Raw genomic sequence first — 18,973 nt, forward strand, 5'->3', positions numbered from 1 at the left:
TAGCTCTTTCCCAGAATTCCGCACCACTTCCAGGTGGGATGGGATGGGGACTCTTCCTTGCTCTCTTGCCAGCTCCAGGTCCTTCTGGGTCCTGCTCTTCCATCTCCTTCTCCTTCTCTTGAGTCACCTCCGTCTCTGAAAAGCTGCCTTTATTCACTTGGCTATGAAGGGAGGCTTCTCCCTGAGGGGATGGAGAGAGACAGACAGGAGTGTGTCAAAAGGAAGATACATACACACACAAACCTGCAGACACATAGATGCACATATAAGTACAACTTCCATTCCCCAAGAAAAGCAGGAAATATAACACAAGTCCTTCATCCAGAGAATTATCGGTTTTCTCCAGGCTCCGTATTCCCACTCACCCTGAAAGAAGGACCATTTTCCAGACTATTTGGAATAAAGCCTATGAAAAGACTCTGAAGACCTTTGTATGGCTACTAATTATCTCAGTGGTGGAGATCGTAGTTGGGGGGAGGGTCAGCCAAAATACCTGCCATTGCGAGAAGCCAATCAGCATGTGTGACGGAACCGGCCCGATTCTGCCTTCAGACCCGGTCCCGTCAGCTCCCTATTGAGTCGCCAACTCCTGGAGGGAGCTATTTCTCCTCCTGCCCCTTGGGCGCGCTGCCACCACCAGCTCAGTCCCGGGGTTCAGATTGAGAGGAACAGGACTCCCAATCCCCCTCTCCAGCTGTGAGGCCAGGCCTCAAGGTCCTCTGCCACCCTGTACTTGGGTTTCACAGAGACCTCAGCACTTCTTTGGGGCACCCCTGGAGGATTGGCACCTGATCCAACTGCATGCCTTCCTCCTTCCCCGGGGCTTCCTTCTTGACACAGCGTGGTCTAAAGCGGTCTGGGGATCTATGTGGTACAGAGATTGACTGCCAGTATTTAAAACAGAAAAAACATTTATTTAAAAGAGAAAAAGATAGGGAAAGAAAAACAAAACAAAAACAGTTGCCTTTAAAAAGTTAGCACAGCACAGCACACGCACAGCAAACAGCATAACAAAATAAAGGTGGTTTTTAAACACATCGTATTGTCCCTGGTCTACACTTGCCCTGCCTATGAGAATGACTTACTTGGTCTGACTGCCTGGGGCCTCCCAGGCAGGAGCCTCCACTGCTCACCACATGCTCGCTCGAGCGCTGGCTTCCAACTGCCCTTCTCTTCCTGCTAACACACATGCAAAGAACAAAAGCACTTCCTGCCTCTCTAGGAGACTTTCCCCCTAGAGTTGTTGGTTTGGCTCTGGAAGGGAGGGGGGGGGGTTGGAGGGAGGCTACAAAGCCTGCTGAGGAATTTACTGATCCCTGCCAATGAAGCACCAGCACTCTAAGATGGTGTTTCTCCACAGCATGAATCATACATTCATATGATCCCATCTGGGATTCCTTTCTGGGCCTCCTGACTCCCAAAAGGCAGGCTTCAAAGTCTTGTCGGCATCTCCCTGAACAAGATCTGAAACCCCACCCCCCACCCCTCCTGGGACTGTGCTCTGGCGTTCCTCCCTGTTGTGCTGCCTGGGGGTCTGTGCCTCTCTCGCCTGGCAAAAGGATGCCCGTCCTCCCACCCTAACCCCAGTGCAGGAGGGGGAATCTGGCATCCTGTCACATCTGTCTCTGCCAAGTGAGCTGTGGAGGGATGGGGCAGGGCGATGCGTTGGCAAACCACCCCGTAGAAAGTCTGCCGCGAAAACGTTGTGAAAGCAACGTCACCCCAGATTCTGAAACGACTGGTGCTTGCACAGGGGACCTTTCCTTTCCTTCCAACGTAGAGATCAGTTCCCCGGGAGAAAATGGCCCACCCAGGACAGCCCCGGCTTGCAATGATCCCCGCCTCCCTCCCCCCCCCTCAGAACCTAAAAGTTTATCCCCCCCCCCTTCCTCCTCCAAGACTTACTTCCAAGTAAAGTTTCCGGGGATCCGGCTGCTGCAAAGCGTTTCTCTCCAGCTGCTGCTTCTCCCACCATCCAGGCCTCCTTAGCTCTGCAAATGCAAAACCCTCCCCCAGGAAAAGCGCCTTTCCTCTCCTGCCCCCCCCTGCTCGGCCTCTCTAGCAAGCAGCTCCGCGGTTTTAACCCTTCTAGTGCTGCAGAGGAAGGCGAAACGCGTCTTGCTGCCGTCAGCCACGCCTTGTGCTGCTCAGTGGGGCTGCTCGGGAGTAACCCTGCTGCAGGGGGTTGCGCTCCTCCCGGGGTGTCCCAGGTGCTGTTCAGGCAGGTCAGGAAAAGGAGGCTGCAGCTGGGTCCCCCCTCCTTAGTCCTCCCCCTTCTAGAACAAGGTCCTAAAATTCATGGGGGGGGGGCCAAGGGGGGTTAGTGATGATGAGATGAGAGTCTTCTTTAAATGGACCATTGAGAGTTTCTGTTGCCCCCCCCCAGAGAAAACCTGGTGGGACCAATAGGGCTTTGATGCCACAGAGCCCCCCCCCCTCTGCAGTTGCCCTCTCCTGGGGGGGGGCTGATCTCTGTGGTCTCTGGAGACAAGCACTGGTATTCCAGAAGATCTCCAGGCCCTCCCTGGAGGTTGGCAATCCTGTACCAATTGAGGCACGAATCCCATGGCAGCTTCCTTGGGGAGGTAGGGGGAGGGGAGAAAGAGCTTGCTTTGCCAGGCTCTCTCAATCGCACAGCAGAGCTACTGAGCCAAGCCTCTCTTCCCTCTCTGTTAGCTGAGATTCCACCCTCTCTGGTCCCCTGGGAAGGAAGGAAGGAAGGAAGGAAGGAAGGAAGGAAGGAAGGAAGGAAGGAAGGAAGGAAGGAAGGAAGGAAGGAAGGAAGGAAGGAAGGAAGGAAGGAAGGAAGGAAGGAAGGAAAAAGCCAGAGCTTACTTTGCCCAGTACAAATACAAAGAGAGCACCTTTAAGAACAAGAAGTGCTAATTTTTAAGCCTGTTTTATGGAGTTTTAGAAAAAAATCTTTGTTTCATGTAGATTTTCTGGACTGTGTAGCCATGGTCTTGGCGTTGTGAGACCTGACGTTTTGCCAGCAACTGTGATTGATATCCTCAGAGGTAGAACGCAGAAAACTGAAGTTTCCCCTGGGTTATACCTCTGAGGATGCCAGTCACAGCTGCTGACAAAACGTCAGGTCTCGCAACGCCAAGACCAAGGCCACACAGCCTGGAAAATCTAAACAACCAATGGACTCCAGCCATGAAAGGCTTCAACAACATATAATCTTTAAGCGTGTTTTCTGGATCCTTTATAAAATGTATATCTCTGCCACTTAATCTTAAATAGGTGCACGCATGGCCCAGCCTGGCATGGCCCAGCCCAGCCAGGTCTCCTTTATGTCGGATCCAGCCCTCGTAACGAATGAGTTTGACACCTGTGGTCTAGCACAAGCCCTACAGTGTGCTGGCTGGCAGCTTTATTTCATTTTGGTAAAAAAAAATCAAATGAATTCATGAGGATCCAGGCTTTGGAACCATGTTTTTGCGGCATGGTGTCACCACAACTCTATGGAGGAGCGATTTTTGTGGTGCTGCCTATAGTCTAAGACATGGTCTATAGTGGAATTCACTGCCACAGGAGGTGGTGGCAGCTACAAGCATAGACAGCTTCAAGAGGGGATTGGATAAGCATCTGGAGCAGAGGCCCATCAGTGGCTATTAGCCACAGCGTACTGTTGGAACTCTCTGTTTGGGGCAGTGATGCTCTGTATTCTTGGTGCTTGGGGGGAGGCACTGTGGGAGGGCTTCTACCTCCACCGGTGGACCTCCTGATGGCACTTGGTTTTTTTGGCCACTGTGTGACACAGTGTTGGACTTGATGGGCCATTGGCCTGATCCAGCATGGCTTCTCTTATGTTCGTATGGTGTTGGTTTTATTTCATTTCATTGTAAAAATCATACGCATTGATAAGGATCCATGTAGATCCAATTTTTAATTTTTCCATATTATGGGATTATGAATATTGTAGGAATATCATATGAATGGATTTTTCATGTACATCAGAAACCATCTAGAAGGAACAAGGATCAGGGCCGGCCCTTCCACTTGGCAAATTTGGCATTTGCCTAGGGCGCCGGTCCAGGGGGGTGCTGAATTGGGAGCCCCTTCCCCCGTGACTCACAGAGGCCTTCCCTGCTCTCATGCCAGCTTTCTTGCTTTCACTCCAGCTTTCACACTCTCATGCTGCCTTCCCCTCTCTCGGCCAGGTTTCTGGCTCTCATGCTGCCTTCCCCTCTCTCGGCCAGGTTTCTGGCTCTCATGCTGCCTTCCCCTCTCTCGGCCAGGTTTCTGGCTCTCATGCTGCCTTCCCTATTCTCGCACTGCCTTCCCTGCTCTCATGCTGCCTTCCGCGCTCTCGGCCGGCTTTCTTGCTCTTGTCCCTTTCCCTGCTCTCATGCCAGCTTTCTCACTCTCGTGCTGCCTTCCCTGCTCTCACGCTGCCTTCCCCGCTCTCGGCCAGGTTTCTGGCTCTCATGCTGCCTTCCCCTCTCTCGGCCAGGTTTCTGGCTCTCATGCTGCCTTCCCCTCTCTCGGCCAGGTTCCTGGCTCTCATGCTGCCTTCCCTACTCTCACACTGCCTTCCCTGCTCTCATGCTGCCTTCCGTGCTCTCGGCCGGCTTTCTTGCTCTTGTCCCTTTCCCTGCTCTCATGCCAGCTTTCTCACTCTCGTGCTGCCTTCCCTGCTCTCACGCTGCCTTCCCGTCTCTCGGCCGGCTTTCTTGCTCTCCTGTCCCCTTCCTGCCGCCCTCCCCGCCTCCATCTCTTCTCCCTTACTGTGCAGGCGATGGGGTGCAGCATCGTGGAGAGGGCGGTGGGAAGCACGCCTGCCTGGGGTGCAGCCCTCCCAGGACTGGCCCTGACAAGGATTCTACTTCATACCGATGAAAGCTGTGGCGGAACCGGCCCGATTCTGCCTTCAGACCCGGTCCCGTCAGCTCCCTATGGAGTCGCCAACTCCTGGAGGGAGCTATCTCTCCTCCTGCCCCTTGGGCTCGCTGCCACCACCTGCTCAGTCCCGGGGTTCAGATTGAGAGGAACAGGACTCCCAATCCCCCTCTCCAGCTATGAGGCTAGGCCTCAAGGTCCTCTGCCACCCTGCACTTGGGTTTCACAGAGACCTCAGCGCTTCTTTGGGGCACCCCTGGAGGATTGGCACCTTATCCACCTGCATGCCTTCCCCCTTCCCCGGGGCCCCCTTTATAAAAACAGCGTGGTCTAAAGCGGTCTGGGGATCTAGGTGGTACAGAGATTAACTGCCAGCATTTAAAACAGAAAAAACATTTATTTAAAAGAGAAAAATATAGGAAAAGAAAAACACAAAACAAAACCAGTTGCATTTAAAAAGTTAGCACAGCACAGCACCGCACAGCAAACAGCATAACAAAATAAAGGTGGTTTTTAAACGCATCGTACTGTCCCTGGTCTATACTTGATCTGCCTAAGAGAATGACTTACTTTGTCTTACTGCCTGGAGCCTCCCAGGCAGGAGCCCACAGGCAAGCAGCCTCCCTTCCTGAGCGCCTGCTGCAAACTGAAACTCTCTTCCTGCCTACCACATGGCAAGAACAACAGCACTTCCTGCTTCTCTAGGAGACTTTCCCCCTAGCGTTGTTGGTTTGGCTCTGGAAGGGAGGGGGGGAGTGAGGGGAAGGCTACAAAGCCTGCTGAATGGATTTACTGATCCCTGCCTTTTTGGATGAAGCACCAACACTCTCAGATGGCGTTTCTCCACACTTCCCCCTCCTTAAATTCTGAGCCGGAGGGGTTGCCTCCTACAGAGGTGACCCCGTAGCAGAATCCAAACAAACAAGGAGAAACCCATTAACCACAATATTACACCAACATTCAGGTATTTCTCCAATAATACACAAAGTCCAGCACCCTAGGTGCCCATGTCCTTTCTGGACAAAACGTTGCATGGCTGCATGCAGCAGGAATGTCCAGTCTTTAAGATGTACTCCTCCGTCTCCCAGGACCACCTCTGGAGTTTGGTGCTCTCCCTCCGTTGCTGCTGTTGCTGGGGTGAGTGGTCCATCAAAGGAGGAAATTCCTGGCCCCACATATGAGGTTGGAAACTGCCCAGTTCCCACACAGTTGCTTCTTCTTTATCCCTCATTGGTGGAATGTTCCCTCTGTCCACTCTGTCCTCCCAGAAAACTACCTCTGGTGCTGCAAACAATTGCTGTCCCAGCTTCTTTTTGTCTCCTTCCTTCCTACCTATGGGCAACACCATGGACCTCGCAGAGACTGGCTGTGGTACATTCACCTGCACCACTTTAACTGCCTTTCCCATTTTCTCCATAGCCACCACATAAGTAGCATCGCCTAGGTCATCCACAATCACATGGGGTCCCTCCCATTCCACTTTCCATTCACCAGTATGAAGTGGCAGGACATCCATCAAACTAGCCCCTGTCTCAGCTTCTGAGAACTCCACTTTCTGGTCCCTTGCCAACTCACACGGTGGATCCAGCCTAGGGTCACTTTGAACCTCAGACAGGAACATTTCTGGCTCCCCCAGACTTCCTATCATCTGTTCCTTCAAGCCACCCCTAGTCCCACTGTTTCCAGAACACTTAGCCAAAGTTGGATCTGGGTTCTCCGCCCCCTCAGTTGGTTTTTCAGTGTCAGCCAACTGAGCTCCTTCCTGCCTGGAACGCTCCACAGCATCCTGCTGCCCTTGTGGAAATTGGCACCCCTCTTCCCATTGGGCACACCCTCCTGCAGGGTTTGAGACAGACTGGTCCTCCCCCTTCCTGGTTGGTGGTGAGGTGGCTTCCCTAAAGTTGCCTTCCTCCCCCCACCTTCCCCTGAGGGTTTGGCTTGGGTTCTCAGTCCCCTCGGTTGGTTTTTCAGCACTACCAAACTGACCCCCTTCCTGCCTGGAAGGTTCCACAGCTTCCCAGGATTCCTGTCTGCCCTGCTTCAAGACGATCTGTTTTGAGAGCGTCTCGGACGATCCCACTTCCTGATCCACAGCTACTTGGTGAACCGGTTCCAACCTAAGGCCGCTCCGGACCCCCTTCTGGAACCGCTCCCGTCCCCCCAAGCCTTCAGCTATGTGCTCCTCTGAGCCCACATTAGCCTTGCTGCTCTCAGAACCTCCTGTGAAATCTCCACTCTCCACCTTGGTCTCTTCAGCATGCACATCCTTTATGCTAGACAGGTTCCTTTCCTTGCTAGGAACATCGACAGCCTCTTGCTGCACTTGGGGAAAGCTACACCCCTCTTCCCCTTGGGAACACCCTACTCCAGGGCTTGAGATAGGCTGGTCCTCCCCCTCCCGGGTGACTGCCCTCTCTTCGTCCTCAGTAACCTGGGCTATTTCCCCCTCCCTGGTTGGTGGTGAGGTGGCTTCCTTAAAGTTGCCTTCCTCCTCCCACTTTCCCCTGGGGGTTTGGCTGCGGGGTACAGCCTTGATAGAGTACTGACCAACCACCAAATCCCGGCCCAATAACACTGGAACTGCTTGTTCCTTCATTACCCCACATTCAGAATAGGATTTACCTTCTTGTGGAGCCAAACCCCTGAACTGCTTTCGGGAGTGGTCTGGCCCCAGTTTAAACCTTTTAAATACAGTGGCTTTATAGGCCGCAAAAGTTATCCCCCCATCTTCCATAGGCATGCTGTAATAGATGGCTGAAAGCTCTCCAGTCAGGTTGCTACAGAGGTAAGACATATAGTCCTCCTCTGCAATCCCCCACTGTTTGGCTGCCCTCTCAAAGTTGGAGAGGTATGTGGAGGGGTCTTCTCCCTCCTTGTACTCTGCAAAGTCCTTGGGGGTGACTTGGATCTCTTTGCTTAGTTCAGCTTCCAGACGTAGCACCTCAAGCTCATGGCGACGTTGCTCTTCCTGTTCCCGTCTGCGGATCTCTGCTTCTTCCTGTCTGCGGATTGCATCCCTCTCTGCTTGTCGTTCCTCTCTCTCTCGTTCCTCCTGTCTGCGGACTTCAGCTTGCTCTCTTTCCTCCCGTCTGCGGTCTCGGTCCGCCTCGATACGCATTCTTGCCAGTTCCAACTGTAGCTGCAAGATTACTTCTGACTGGGTGGGGGCCACTTTTGCAGGAGCCCCTGCAGCCTCAAGATGCTCCAACAGGAGGACTTGCATATCTACTACAGTCAGGTTGTCACACTCCAGCTCTTGCTTTGCGCACTCTTCCTGGAGCTGTGGCTTTGTCATCTTCAGGATTTCCAGTTTCTTAGCACGCTCCATCCTAACTAGCTAAACTTTCCCTACTCCAGTTGACCCGAAAAGAAAACAAAACCGCTGTTGCTTCCTCTGGGTGCTTGCACGTATCAAAAAGCAAAAATGCCTGGCCAATCAAGTTCTCTGTTTGTTCTCATCCCACCGCTGCCGCCAAGTGTGGCGGAACCGGCCCGATTCTGCCTTCAGGCCCGGTCCCGTCAGCTCCCTATGGAGTCGCCAACTCCTGGAGGGAGCTATTCCTCCTCCTGCCCCTTGGGCTCGCTGCCACCACCTGCTCAGTCTTGGGGTTCAGATTGAGAGGAACAGGACTCCCAATCCCCCTCTCCAGCTGTGAGGCTAGGCCTCAAGGTCCTCTGCCACCCTGCACTTGGGTTTCACAGAGACCTCAGCACTTCTTTGGGGCACCCCTGGAGGATTGGCACCTTATCCACCTGCATGCCTTCCCCCTTCCCCGGGGCCCCCTTTATAAAAACAGCGTGGTCTAAAGCGGTCTGGGGATCTAGGTGGTACAGAGATTAACTGCCAGCATTTAAAACAGAAAAAACATTTATTTAAAAGAGAAAAATATAGGAAAAGAAAAACACAAAACAAAACCAGTTGCATTTAAAAAGTTAGCACAGCACAGCACCGCACAGCAAACAGCATAACAAAATAAAGGTGGTTTTTAAACGCATCGTACTGTCCCTGGTCTATACTTGATCTGCCTAAGAGAATGACTTACTTTGTCTTATTGCCTGGAGCCTCCCAGGCAGGAGCCCACAGGCAAGCAGCCTCCCTTCCCGAGCGCCTGCTGCAAACTGAAACTCTCTTCCTGCCTACCACATGGCAAGAACAACAGCACTTCCTGCTTCTCTAGGAGACTTTCCCCCTAGCGTTGTTGGTTTGGCTCTGGAAGGGAGGGGGGAGTGAGGGGAAGGCTACAAAGCCTGCTGAATGGATTTACTGATCCCTGCCTTTTTGGATGAAGCACCAACACTCTCAGATGGCGTTTCTCCACAAAAGCCATAGCGTGACATCCGCTGTTCTGAAGACTGCTATGAGTGGACTCAGCTTTGGGAATTTGGTTTTGTGCAAAACTTGTTATTAATATCTCCATTTGAATAGATGTATGTTAAATATAGTAACATTGCCCAAGTTCTATTTGTGCAAATATACTTCCCTGGAGGTTGGCAACTGTGTCCCAATTGAAGCACAAATCTCAAAGCAGCCCCCCCAATCCTCCCCCCGGCCACCCTCTGTCTTTCCCAGCCCCCCTTGGTCTCTAGCCCGGGCTCTACGAGGGGCGTAACCCCAGGAGTGCCCAAATGCAAAGAACTGCCAGCGAAAGGGGGCCAAACCCAAATCCCTCTCCCCAAAAAACTAGGCTGGGCTTCCCTTGGCCCTCTCAGCCAAGAAGGCGGAAGGCAACCACTCCCCCCTCCTCCCCCAGGGGCAGCCCCCCCTTTATTGGCCAGTAGAGCTCAGACAGTGGAGGGTGGGCAGGCAAGGATGAGCTGCAAGGAATACACCCCTCCCATAGATTTCAGTTTATTTCAATTTATATCCTGCCCTTCCCACAGAAGCGGCTCAGGGCGGCTCACAACATATAAAATTTAACATAGAATTTTAAATTTAAAATACATCAATGACAACAGTTAAAACAATAAAACATGTAAACAGCGATCTATCAAAATACTACACTGAGCCTTCTATAGAATTTCTAATGCCAGTTAATTATAGGCCAGCCGGAAGAGGGCTGTCTTACAGATGCGTTTTCATGGGGGAAACACATGCATGGAAGAGCAATATCATTGGGTGCACTCCCTGACATGGGATCAATGGTGGGGGGGAGACCTTCTGTAGAAAAAGGAGGGGGTTTGTTCCTTGGGAGGAGGAAACCATAGAAGCCTGGAGCATCCTGGAGGGAAAATGGGGGGTCTTGTGGGAAGGATATTGCGTACTTTAGCCTAAGGACAGGCTTATTCTTGCCATTTATCTGGAATTACTTTCACTTTGCACTTTCTCTGCTTTGCACTGCTTCTAGCTCTATGTCAGGGGTGGGGAACCTTTTTTCTGCCAAGGACCATATGGATATTTATAACATCATTTGAAGGCCATAAAAAATTATCAACTTAAAAAACAGTGCTCCGCCAAGGGAGAATGATTCAGGCCAGCAAAATTAATGCAAATAATTGTTTTTCTATTTGAAGTCATGTGGGGAGAGCCTAATCTGGCACGCGCACACACACACATATGTCCCATCGCCCTAGGCACATGCATAGGTCCAGGGCTTTTTTGTAGAAAAAGCGCAGCATGAAGTCAGTAGCATATTAGACCACATCCCCTAATATTAGCATATTAGGTCACACTCATTAGCATATTAGGCCACAGCATCTGGGATAATTAAGTGGAAAGTGAACTGTGACAATAACTTTTCCAGGCCCTGCAGCAATTCTGGCTGGCTAGCTAGCCAGGCCCCAGAGAGGCTGCCACTAGGGTTGCCAATCCCCAGGTGGGGGCAGGGGATCCCCTGGTTTGGAGGACCTCCCCCCGCTTCAGGGTCGTCAGAAAGCAGGGGGAGGGGAAGGAAATGTCTGCTGGGTACTCATGATTCCCTATGGAGACTTATTCCCCTAGAAAATAATGAAGAATTGATCCGTGGGTATCTGGGGCTCTGAGGGCTGTTTTTTGAGGTAGAGGCACCATATTTTCAGTATAGCATCCAGTGGCTGTGCCCAAAATACTCCCTAAGTTTCAAAAAGATTGGACCGGGGGATCCAATTCTATGAGCCCCCAAAGAAGGTGCAGCTATCCTTCATTATATCCTATGGAAGGAAGGCATTTAAAAAGTGTGTGGTCCCTTGAAATGGCCAAAACTCCCTTTGGAGTTCAATTATGCTTGTCACACCCTTGCTCCTGGCTCCACCCCCAAAGGCTCCTGGCTCCACCCCCAAAGTCCTCAGATATTTCTTGGACTTGGCAACCCTAGCTGCCACATGGCTCGGTTCGGCCCAGCAATCCCCGAGGGCCACACCAAGTGACCTCGAGGGCCATATACGGCCCTTGGGACGGAGGTTCCCCACCCCTGGCGTAGAGGATGTGCTTTGAAGAATGTTTACTTTTACTGGCATAGACAGTAATATAACAATTTATACTGGCCACCATTTGTTTGCTTACTGTTCCAGCTTGCTTGGCTCTGAGAACCTGTCCTTCCTGTAATCTGTTCAGACACTCAAGAGAAGGATGCTCCCTTCCTTTCTCTATTAGGCACTTTGGAGCAGTGAGGTGGATGATATGCTGGACCATATGCTGAACATGAGTCAACAGTGTGATGGGGCGGCTAAAAAGGCAAATGCAATTTTGGGCTGTATCAGCAGAAGTGTAGTGTCCAGATCACGTGAAGTGATGGTATCGCTTTACTCTGCTCTGGTAAGACCTCACCTGGAGTCTTGTGTTCAGTTTTGGGCACCACATTTTAAGAAAGATATAGACAAGCTGGAACGGATCCAGAGAAGGGCGACGAAGATGGTGAGGGGTCTGGAGACCAAGTCCTATGAGAAAAGGTTGAAGGAGCTGGGGATGTTTCGCCTGGAGATGCGGCGGCTGAGAGGTGATAGGATCATCATCTTCAAGGACTTGAAGGGCTGTCGTATAGAGGATGGAGTGGAATTGTTTTCTGTGGCCCCGGAAGGTAGGACCAGAATCGATGGGTTGAAATTAAATCAAGAGTTTCCAGCTCACCATTAGTAAGAACTTCCTGACCGTTAGAGCGGTTCCTCAGTGGAACAGGCTTTCTCAGGAGGTGGTGGACTCTCCTTCCTTAGAGGTTTTTAAACAGAGGCTAGATGGCCATCTGACAACAATGAAGATTCTGTGAATTTAGAGGGAGGTATTTCTGCCGGGGGTTGGACTAGATGACCCTGGAGGTCCCTTCCAACTCTTCTAAGGCCATTTTCTGTGAATTGCAATTTTTTCTCTGTGTCAATGCCTCCCCCTCCTGCCTGCTGGTGTGGGGCCCAGACTGTGTGTGTCATACTGGGGGGGGGGGTGAGTGGAAAGGAACTTCCTGCCCATTTGGTCAAGCAGAAAGAAAAAATGCTTCAAGGCCTTTTTACTGCAACAGGTCAAGAGCAAATTAATATGACTCTGATGGTTTGATGTTGGACCCAAACCTCCCCACAATGGGCACCATATAAATCTCTCATCTCCATTTGCATCATTATGTATCTCTTTGCCATAAAACTTAGGTTAGTAAATGCAGCTCCTCCAAGAGCTATGAAACTATGGGGGGAACCCGGCACTGCCCCCTTTACTTCCATCCCACCTTCCAGGGGATCTCTCAGCTCTTGCACTGGCTTTCCCGCTCTAGGCCCCTAGGTGACCTGTGGTGGAGGAGAAGCGCTTGCAAGCCTATTTCCCCTTTATTCCCCCCTTCACTCTCAGTTAAATATCTGCCTGTCTCAGTGCTCAGAGGCCAACTGTGGTCCCAGTGCTAAGTAAGCTTACTTGAGAGTAAGCCTGCATTATGGTCCTCCTTGACCTCTGAGAGCTGCACAATATGCGTGAAAGAGCCACATGTGGCTCAAGCCAGTTTGGACACCCCTGGTTTAGGTTTTACCAGCTGCTTTAGTCCAGTCTCAGCTGTACTTATGACCAGTGACTGATGCATCTTCTTCTTCTTTTGTATTTTCGTGTGTGTGCATCTGAAGGCCATGACGACCTCTGGTGACTGACCCCTGCTAGAGGCCTGGAGGATATTCAGGGAGGTAGCTAAATAAAGCCTGCCTCTGCTTCCCCACTACTGGTATTCCAAGGAGATCTCCCATCCAAGCCCTTGCCAGAGTCCACCCTGCTCGGCTTCTGAGATCTGACAAGATCAGGCTTGCCTGGTCTCTCCCAGTCAGGGTCCAGTTCCTTCTGCATCATGACTCTAACTAGCCCTGCCTGGCGACTAACCCTCCGCCCACCCTCTTCCTACCTAGATGGCAGGGGGCTTGAGGAAGTTCTGTTTCTCTATCTGAAGAAGTGTGCTTCCACAACAAAGCTTCTACTCAGAATAAAACTTTGTTGGTCCCCAAGCTGACATTGGACACAACCTTTTCCCTAAAAGAAGAAGGAAAAAACAATTTAGATGTGCGACAAGTCCTTAAAGAGATGGGAGCACCAGCCCACCTCACACGTCTCCTGAGAAACCTATATAAGGATCGAGAAGCAACTGTCAGAACGGGATATGGAGCAACTGATTGGTTTAGAATAGGAAAGGGGGTTCGACAAGGATGCATATTGTCACCCTGCTTATCTAATTTATATGCAGAGTACATCATGCGGAATGCTGGCCTGAATAAAGCACAAGCCAAAATTAAGATTGCCAGTAAAAACATCAACAACCTCAGATATTTAGATGACACCACTGTAATGGCAGAAAGCGATGAGGACCTAAAGAACCTCTTGAGGGTGAAAGAGGAGAGCACAAAAGTAGGCTTGAAGCTCAACGTCAAAAAAACTAAGATCATGGCATCCGGCCCCATCACACCTTGGCAAATAAAAGGGGAAGACATGGAAGCAGTGACAGACTTCACATTTCTGGGATCCAAGATCACTGCAGATGGTGACTGTAGCCATGAAATTAAAAGACGTTTGCTCCTTGGGAGGACAGCTATGGCGAACCTGAGCAGTATAATAAAAGGTAGAGACATCACCCTGCCAACAAAAGTCCATATATTTATTTTTATTTATTTATTACTATACATTTATATCCCGCCCTCTCCGCAAGCGGACTATAGTCAAAGCGACGGTATTCCCAGTAGTAATGTATGGCTGTGAGAGCTGGACCATAAGGAAGGCCGAGCGCAGAAGAATAGATGCTTTTGAGCTGTGGTGCTGGAGAAGAATCTTGAGAGTCCCTTGAAGTGCAAGAAGATCCAATCAGTCAGTCCTATGGGAAATCCACCCCGACTGTTCCCTGGAAGGTCAGGCACTGAAGCTGAAGCTCAAATACTTTGGCTACCAAATGAGAAGGGAGCACTCCCTGGAGAAGATCCTGATGCTGGAAAAGACAGAAGGCAAAAGAAGAAGGGGACGGCAAAGGATGAGACGGCTGGGCAGCGTTATTTATGTAACTAACATGAATTTGAGCAGACTTTGGAGGTTGGTGGAAGACAGGAGGGGCTGGCGTGATTTTGTCCGTGGGGTCGCAAAGAGTCGGCGTCAACTGTGTGACTGAACAACAAAAAACCCTGCCCAAGCACTTATAACATTTCTTTCTGATTAGAGTAAGGTTTCTTCTGCAGATTAGAGTCTTTTACATATGAAATAGCGGGAAAGCTCTTTTTATGGGCTAAGAGGTTACATGGATCCTCCTTGTGCGGGTTCCTCGACACAGCAGAAGAGAACATCTCCGACTGAATCACTTTCAAAGCTCCCAACATTAAAATTGTGTCTTCCCTGTGTGGGGTCTCAGTTGCCATCAAGGAGTGCTTCTGCAACAGAATCTCTTTCCACAGTCTGAAAAGCCAAAAGGCTTCTCCCTTACAAGAGTTCATATATGCTTTTGAAAATTGTCACACTGACTGAATCTGCACACTCAAAGGTTTTCTCCCCATGTGCAGGTACTTTGATGCAGCTGAAGAGTGCCACTCGAACCGAATCTTCTCTCACACTCTAAGCACTGAAAAGGTTTCTCGTGTTTGGAGTTTATCAGCAAGTTCAAAAGGGGGTGGGGAGTGGTCTTATTCATTGGGATGCTGTCTCTCCAACATCAAAGCATCCGTTGGGGTCATTAACAAGTCCAGGTGTGGCAAGCCGCGGCCGGACATTTAGAATTCTAGCGATTCCTCCCTCTGTGTGTTCTCTGATGCTGTTCAAGACGCCTCCTCTCACTGAATCTCTTTCCACACTCTGAGCATGCAAAAGGTTTCTCCCCTGTGTGGGTTCTCTGATGATACTGAAGATGGCCACTCTGACTGAATCTCTTTCCACACTCTGAGCATTCAAAAGGTCTCTCCCCTGTGTGGGTTCTCTGATGAAGTTGAAGACTGCCATTCTGACGGAATCTCTTTCCACACTCTGAGCATTCAAACGGTTTCTCCCCTGTGTGGGTTCTCTGATGACGTTGAAGATTGCCACTTTCACTGAATTTCTTTCCACACTCTGAGCATTCAAAAGGTCTGTCCCCTGTGTGGGTTCTCTGATGACATTGAAGAGTGCGACTCTCACTGAATCTCTTTCCACACTCTGAGCATTCAAAAGGTCTGTCCCCTGTGTGGGTTCTCTGATGAAGTTGAAGACTGCCACTCCGACTGAATCTCTTTCCACACTCTGAGCATTCAAAAGATTTCTCCCCTGTGTGGGTTCTCTGATGACGTTGAAGATTGCCACTCTCACTGAATTTCTTTCCACACTCTGAGCATTCAAAAGGTTTCTCCCCTGTGTGGGTTCTCTGATGAAGTTGAAGACTGCCACCCCGACTGAATCTCTTTCCACACTCTGAGCATTCAAAAGATTTCTCCCCTGTGTGGGTTCTCTGATGACGTTGAAGATTGCCACTCTCACTGAATTTCTTTCCACACTCTGAGCATTCAAAAGGTTTCTCCCCTGTGTGGGTTCTCTGATGAAGTTGAAGACTGCCACTCCCACTGAATCTCTTTCCACACTCTGAGCATTCAAAAGGTTTCTCCCCTGTGTGGGTTCTCTGATGACGTTGAAGACTGCCACTCACCCTGAATTTCTTTCCACACTCTGAGCATTCAAAAGGTTTCTCCCCTGTGTGGGTTCTCTGATGAAGTTGAAGACTGCCACCCCGACTGAATCTCTTTCCACACTCTGAGCATTCAAAAGGTTTCTCCCCTGTGTGGGTTCTCTGATGATACTGAAGATGGCCACTCTGACTGAATCTCTTTCCACACTCTGGACATTCATAAGGATTGTCCCCTGTGTGGGTTCTCTGATGATGTTGAAGACTGCCACTCTTCATAAATCTCTTTCCACTCTCTGTGCATGTAAAAGTTCTCTCTCCTCCGTGGGTTTTTTGGTGCAGCTGAAAGATTCTACTTTGACTGAATTTATTACTCATTTCTGAGAATTCAGAAGGTTTCTCCTCTCTCTGCATTGTCTGGTGTACAAGGAGCTGTGATGTATTTCTGAAAGACTTTCCACACTGAATGGATTTCCTTTCCTTCATTATCCTGTGCTTTGTAAAATGTACATTCTGCTTTCTTCCATAATGCTTCTCAACTATACCACCATCTTTCTTTCTCTTAGGTTTGCCTTGATTCCTGACAATTTTGTTCAAGTTTTCATTTTTAGTTCTATGTGGAATTTTCTGATAAAGTTCCTCACCCTCCACATTCCTCTGCTCATCTTCTGCTGGGATAGAGAGAAAGAAACTGTTAGCACTTGGAAAGGGAGTAAGATCTAACAGCATCTATATGACTATAGGAGGAAAGTTTGGCTGATCTGAACCACACATCCCCCTTTCTCCAAGAATAATTAATATTTAAAAATACGTCCCCCTCCCATCTGTCTGCCCAGGCATCTCTTTTATAAGAGGCTGAATTAATCTAATTCGAACCTCATGATACCACTTACATCTCAGCATCAGATGCTCAATATTTTCTGTCTCCCCAGACTCACATTCACAAAGTCTCTGTGCAAAAGGATCTCTTCTGAATTTGCCCTCAAGCACCACAGAGGGGAGAGCCTCACATCCAGCCACTGTGAAGGCTTTTCTTTACATCAAGGTGTGTTCGATATGCTATTCAGACTGAACCATATCCAATTTGACTGTGCACTCTGCATTTGGAATTCTATGAAGATCTGCTTGTCTCTCTATATCCTCAGTTTAAGAACGACCTTGGCCTGAGCCCAGGTCATGGCTAGAAGCACCCGGGGAGGGGGAAATCCAAGTACCTGATTTGTTATGCACCGATTTCAATCATTTAGCTTGAAAAGTATCGGATAATAGCAAATGGATTAGTGCAGCGGTTGCCAAACTTGCTTAATGTAAAAGCCACATAGAATAAAACTTTAGGGTTTTGAGAGTTGCAAGAAATGAATGTCAGATATCTGAGAGAAGAAAGGAAGGGAGGGAGGGAAGGAAGGAGGAAAGGAAGGGAGGGAGGCAGGAAAAGAAAGAAGGGAGGAAGGAAGGGAGGGAGGGAGAAAGCGATGACAGGAAGGAAGGAAGGAAGGAAGGAAGGAAGGAAGGAAGGAAGGAAGGAAGGAAGGAAGGAAGGAAGGAAGGAAGGAAGGAAGGAAGGAAGGAAGGAAGGAAGGCGCCCTGAGCCTGCATCGGCAGGGAGGGCGGGATATAAATTCGAGAAATAAATAAATAAATAAGGGAGGGAGTGAGGGAGGGTGGAAGGGAGGGTGGAATGAAGGAAGGAAAGGAGGGAGGGTGGAAGGAAGGCAGGGATGGTGGAAGGAAGGGTGGAGGGAAGGAAGGAAGGGAGGGAGTAAAGGAGAGAGGGTGGAAGGGAGAGAGGGAGGAAGGAAGGAAGGAAGGAAGGAAGGAAGGAAGGAAGGAAGGAAGGAAGGAAGGAAGGAAGGAAGGAAGGAAGGAAGGAAGGGAAAGGAGGGAGGGGTGGTGGAAGGGATGGAGGTAGGAAGCAAGGGAGGGTGGAAGGAAGGAAAGGAGGGAAGGAGCAAGGGAGGGAGGGAAGAAGGAAGGAAAGGAGGGAGGGTGCAAGGAAGGGAGGGAGGGAGTGTGGAAGGAAGGAAGCGATGGAGGGAGGGAGGATGAAAGAAAGGGAGGGAGGGAGGTAGGAAAATAGATGGGGAGGGAGGAGGGAGAGAGAGGTGAAAAGAAATCAACTTTTACTGCATTCTCCAAGCTCCCAGCTGGCTTGGCTTGGAAAAGTGATTTAAAGACAAATGCCTCCTCCAAACTGGCCAACAGGGCAGTGGGAGCTTTGGGAGCCACACGATCTGTGTGAAAGATCCACGGTTTGGCCACCCGGGACTAGTCCCTCAGGCTGAAAGGGAGGGAGGGAGTGTGGAAGGAAGGGAGTGTGGAAGGAAGGGAGGGAGGGAAGGGAGGGAGGAAAAGAAAGAAGGGAGGGAGGACGCGATGATAGGAAGAATAGAAGGAAGGGAGGAACGAAGGGAGGAAGGGAGGGAGTTATGGACGGAGGGAGGGAGGAAGGGACGGAGGGAGGAAAGAAGGAAGGAGGGGAGAAAGGAAAAGAGGAAGAGAGGGAGGGAGGAAGGGAAGGAAGCCGCCCTGAGCCTGCTTCGACAGGGAGGGCGGGATATAAATTTGAGAAATAAATAAATAAATAATGGAGGGAGGGAGAAAGGATGGGTGGAAGGAAGGAAAGAAAGGGGGAGGGATGGTGGAAGGCAGGGAAGGAGGGTGGAAGGAAGGGAGGGAGGGTGGAAGGGAGGGAGGAAAATAGATGGGGAGGAAGGAGGGAGAGAGAGCCTTTCTGCAACTGCCTTCACCTGAAATAGCTTTTGGGTGGCTGGAACATCAAGAGCCGCTTTTGCATGATAGAATTTAAGGATGCTGTTGGCAGTTCTTTCACCTTGCGTTGCTGCATGCTGCATACGGGCATCTCTGCCCGCTCCCCCAGATGACCCCAGAGGTCAGTTCCAATTCTAGGAATACGTGAAGTTTCCTTATCCTGAATCAGACCCTTGATCCCTTGGAGTCAGTATCATCTGCTCAGTCCAGCATCGGCTCTCCAGGGTCTCAGGCAGAGTCTTTCATTTCACCTCCTACCTGATCCTTTTCTCTGGAGATGCTGCCAATTGAACTGGGGACCTTTTCATTCCACACAGATCCTCTGCCAGGGAGCCACAGCCCCTCCCCTAGTGGTAGGACGTGCC

The 18,973-nt window shown here is 50.3% G+C and overlaps 2 protein-coding genes across 2 annotated transcripts in view; both read right to left on the reverse strand.

The window, feature by feature from the left end:
• LOC132571576 (zinc finger protein 420-like) overlaps positions 1-18,973 on the reverse strand; it is an 895,908-nt gene that overhangs the window by 395,687 nt on the left and 481,248 nt on the right. The gene's annotated exons all lie outside the window — the stretch shown is intronic.
• LOC132570897 (zinc finger protein 418-like) lies at positions 13,851-18,699 on the reverse strand. Its single transcript, XM_060237535.1, has 2 exons — positions 18,670-18,699; positions 13,851-16,088 (listed from the first exon to the last, which is right to left on the reverse strand). The coding sequence occupies exons 1-2, from the start codon at positions 18,697-18,699 to the stop codon at positions 14,970-14,972; spliced, it is 1,149 nt and encodes a 382-aa protein (XP_060093518.1). The 3' UTR covers positions 13,851-14,969.

This window comes from Heteronotia binoei, chromosome 5, assembly GCF_032191835.1.
Source record: "Heteronotia binoei isolate CCM8104 ecotype False Entrance Well chromosome 5, APGP_CSIRO_Hbin_v1, whole genome shotgun sequence".
In the NCBI taxonomy this organism is placed as follows: Eukaryota; Metazoa; Chordata; class Lepidosauria; order Squamata; family Gekkonidae; genus Heteronotia; species Heteronotia binoei.

Coding starts and splice junctions, on each gene's coding strand:
- LOC132570897 (XM_060237535.1), bottom strand. CDS start 18,699: ATGCCCGTATGCAGCATGCAGCAACGCAAG. Junction 16,089..18,669: donor GCAGCATGCAGCAACGCAAG/GTGAAAGAACTG, acceptor CAACATCATCAG/AGAACCCACACAGGGGACAA.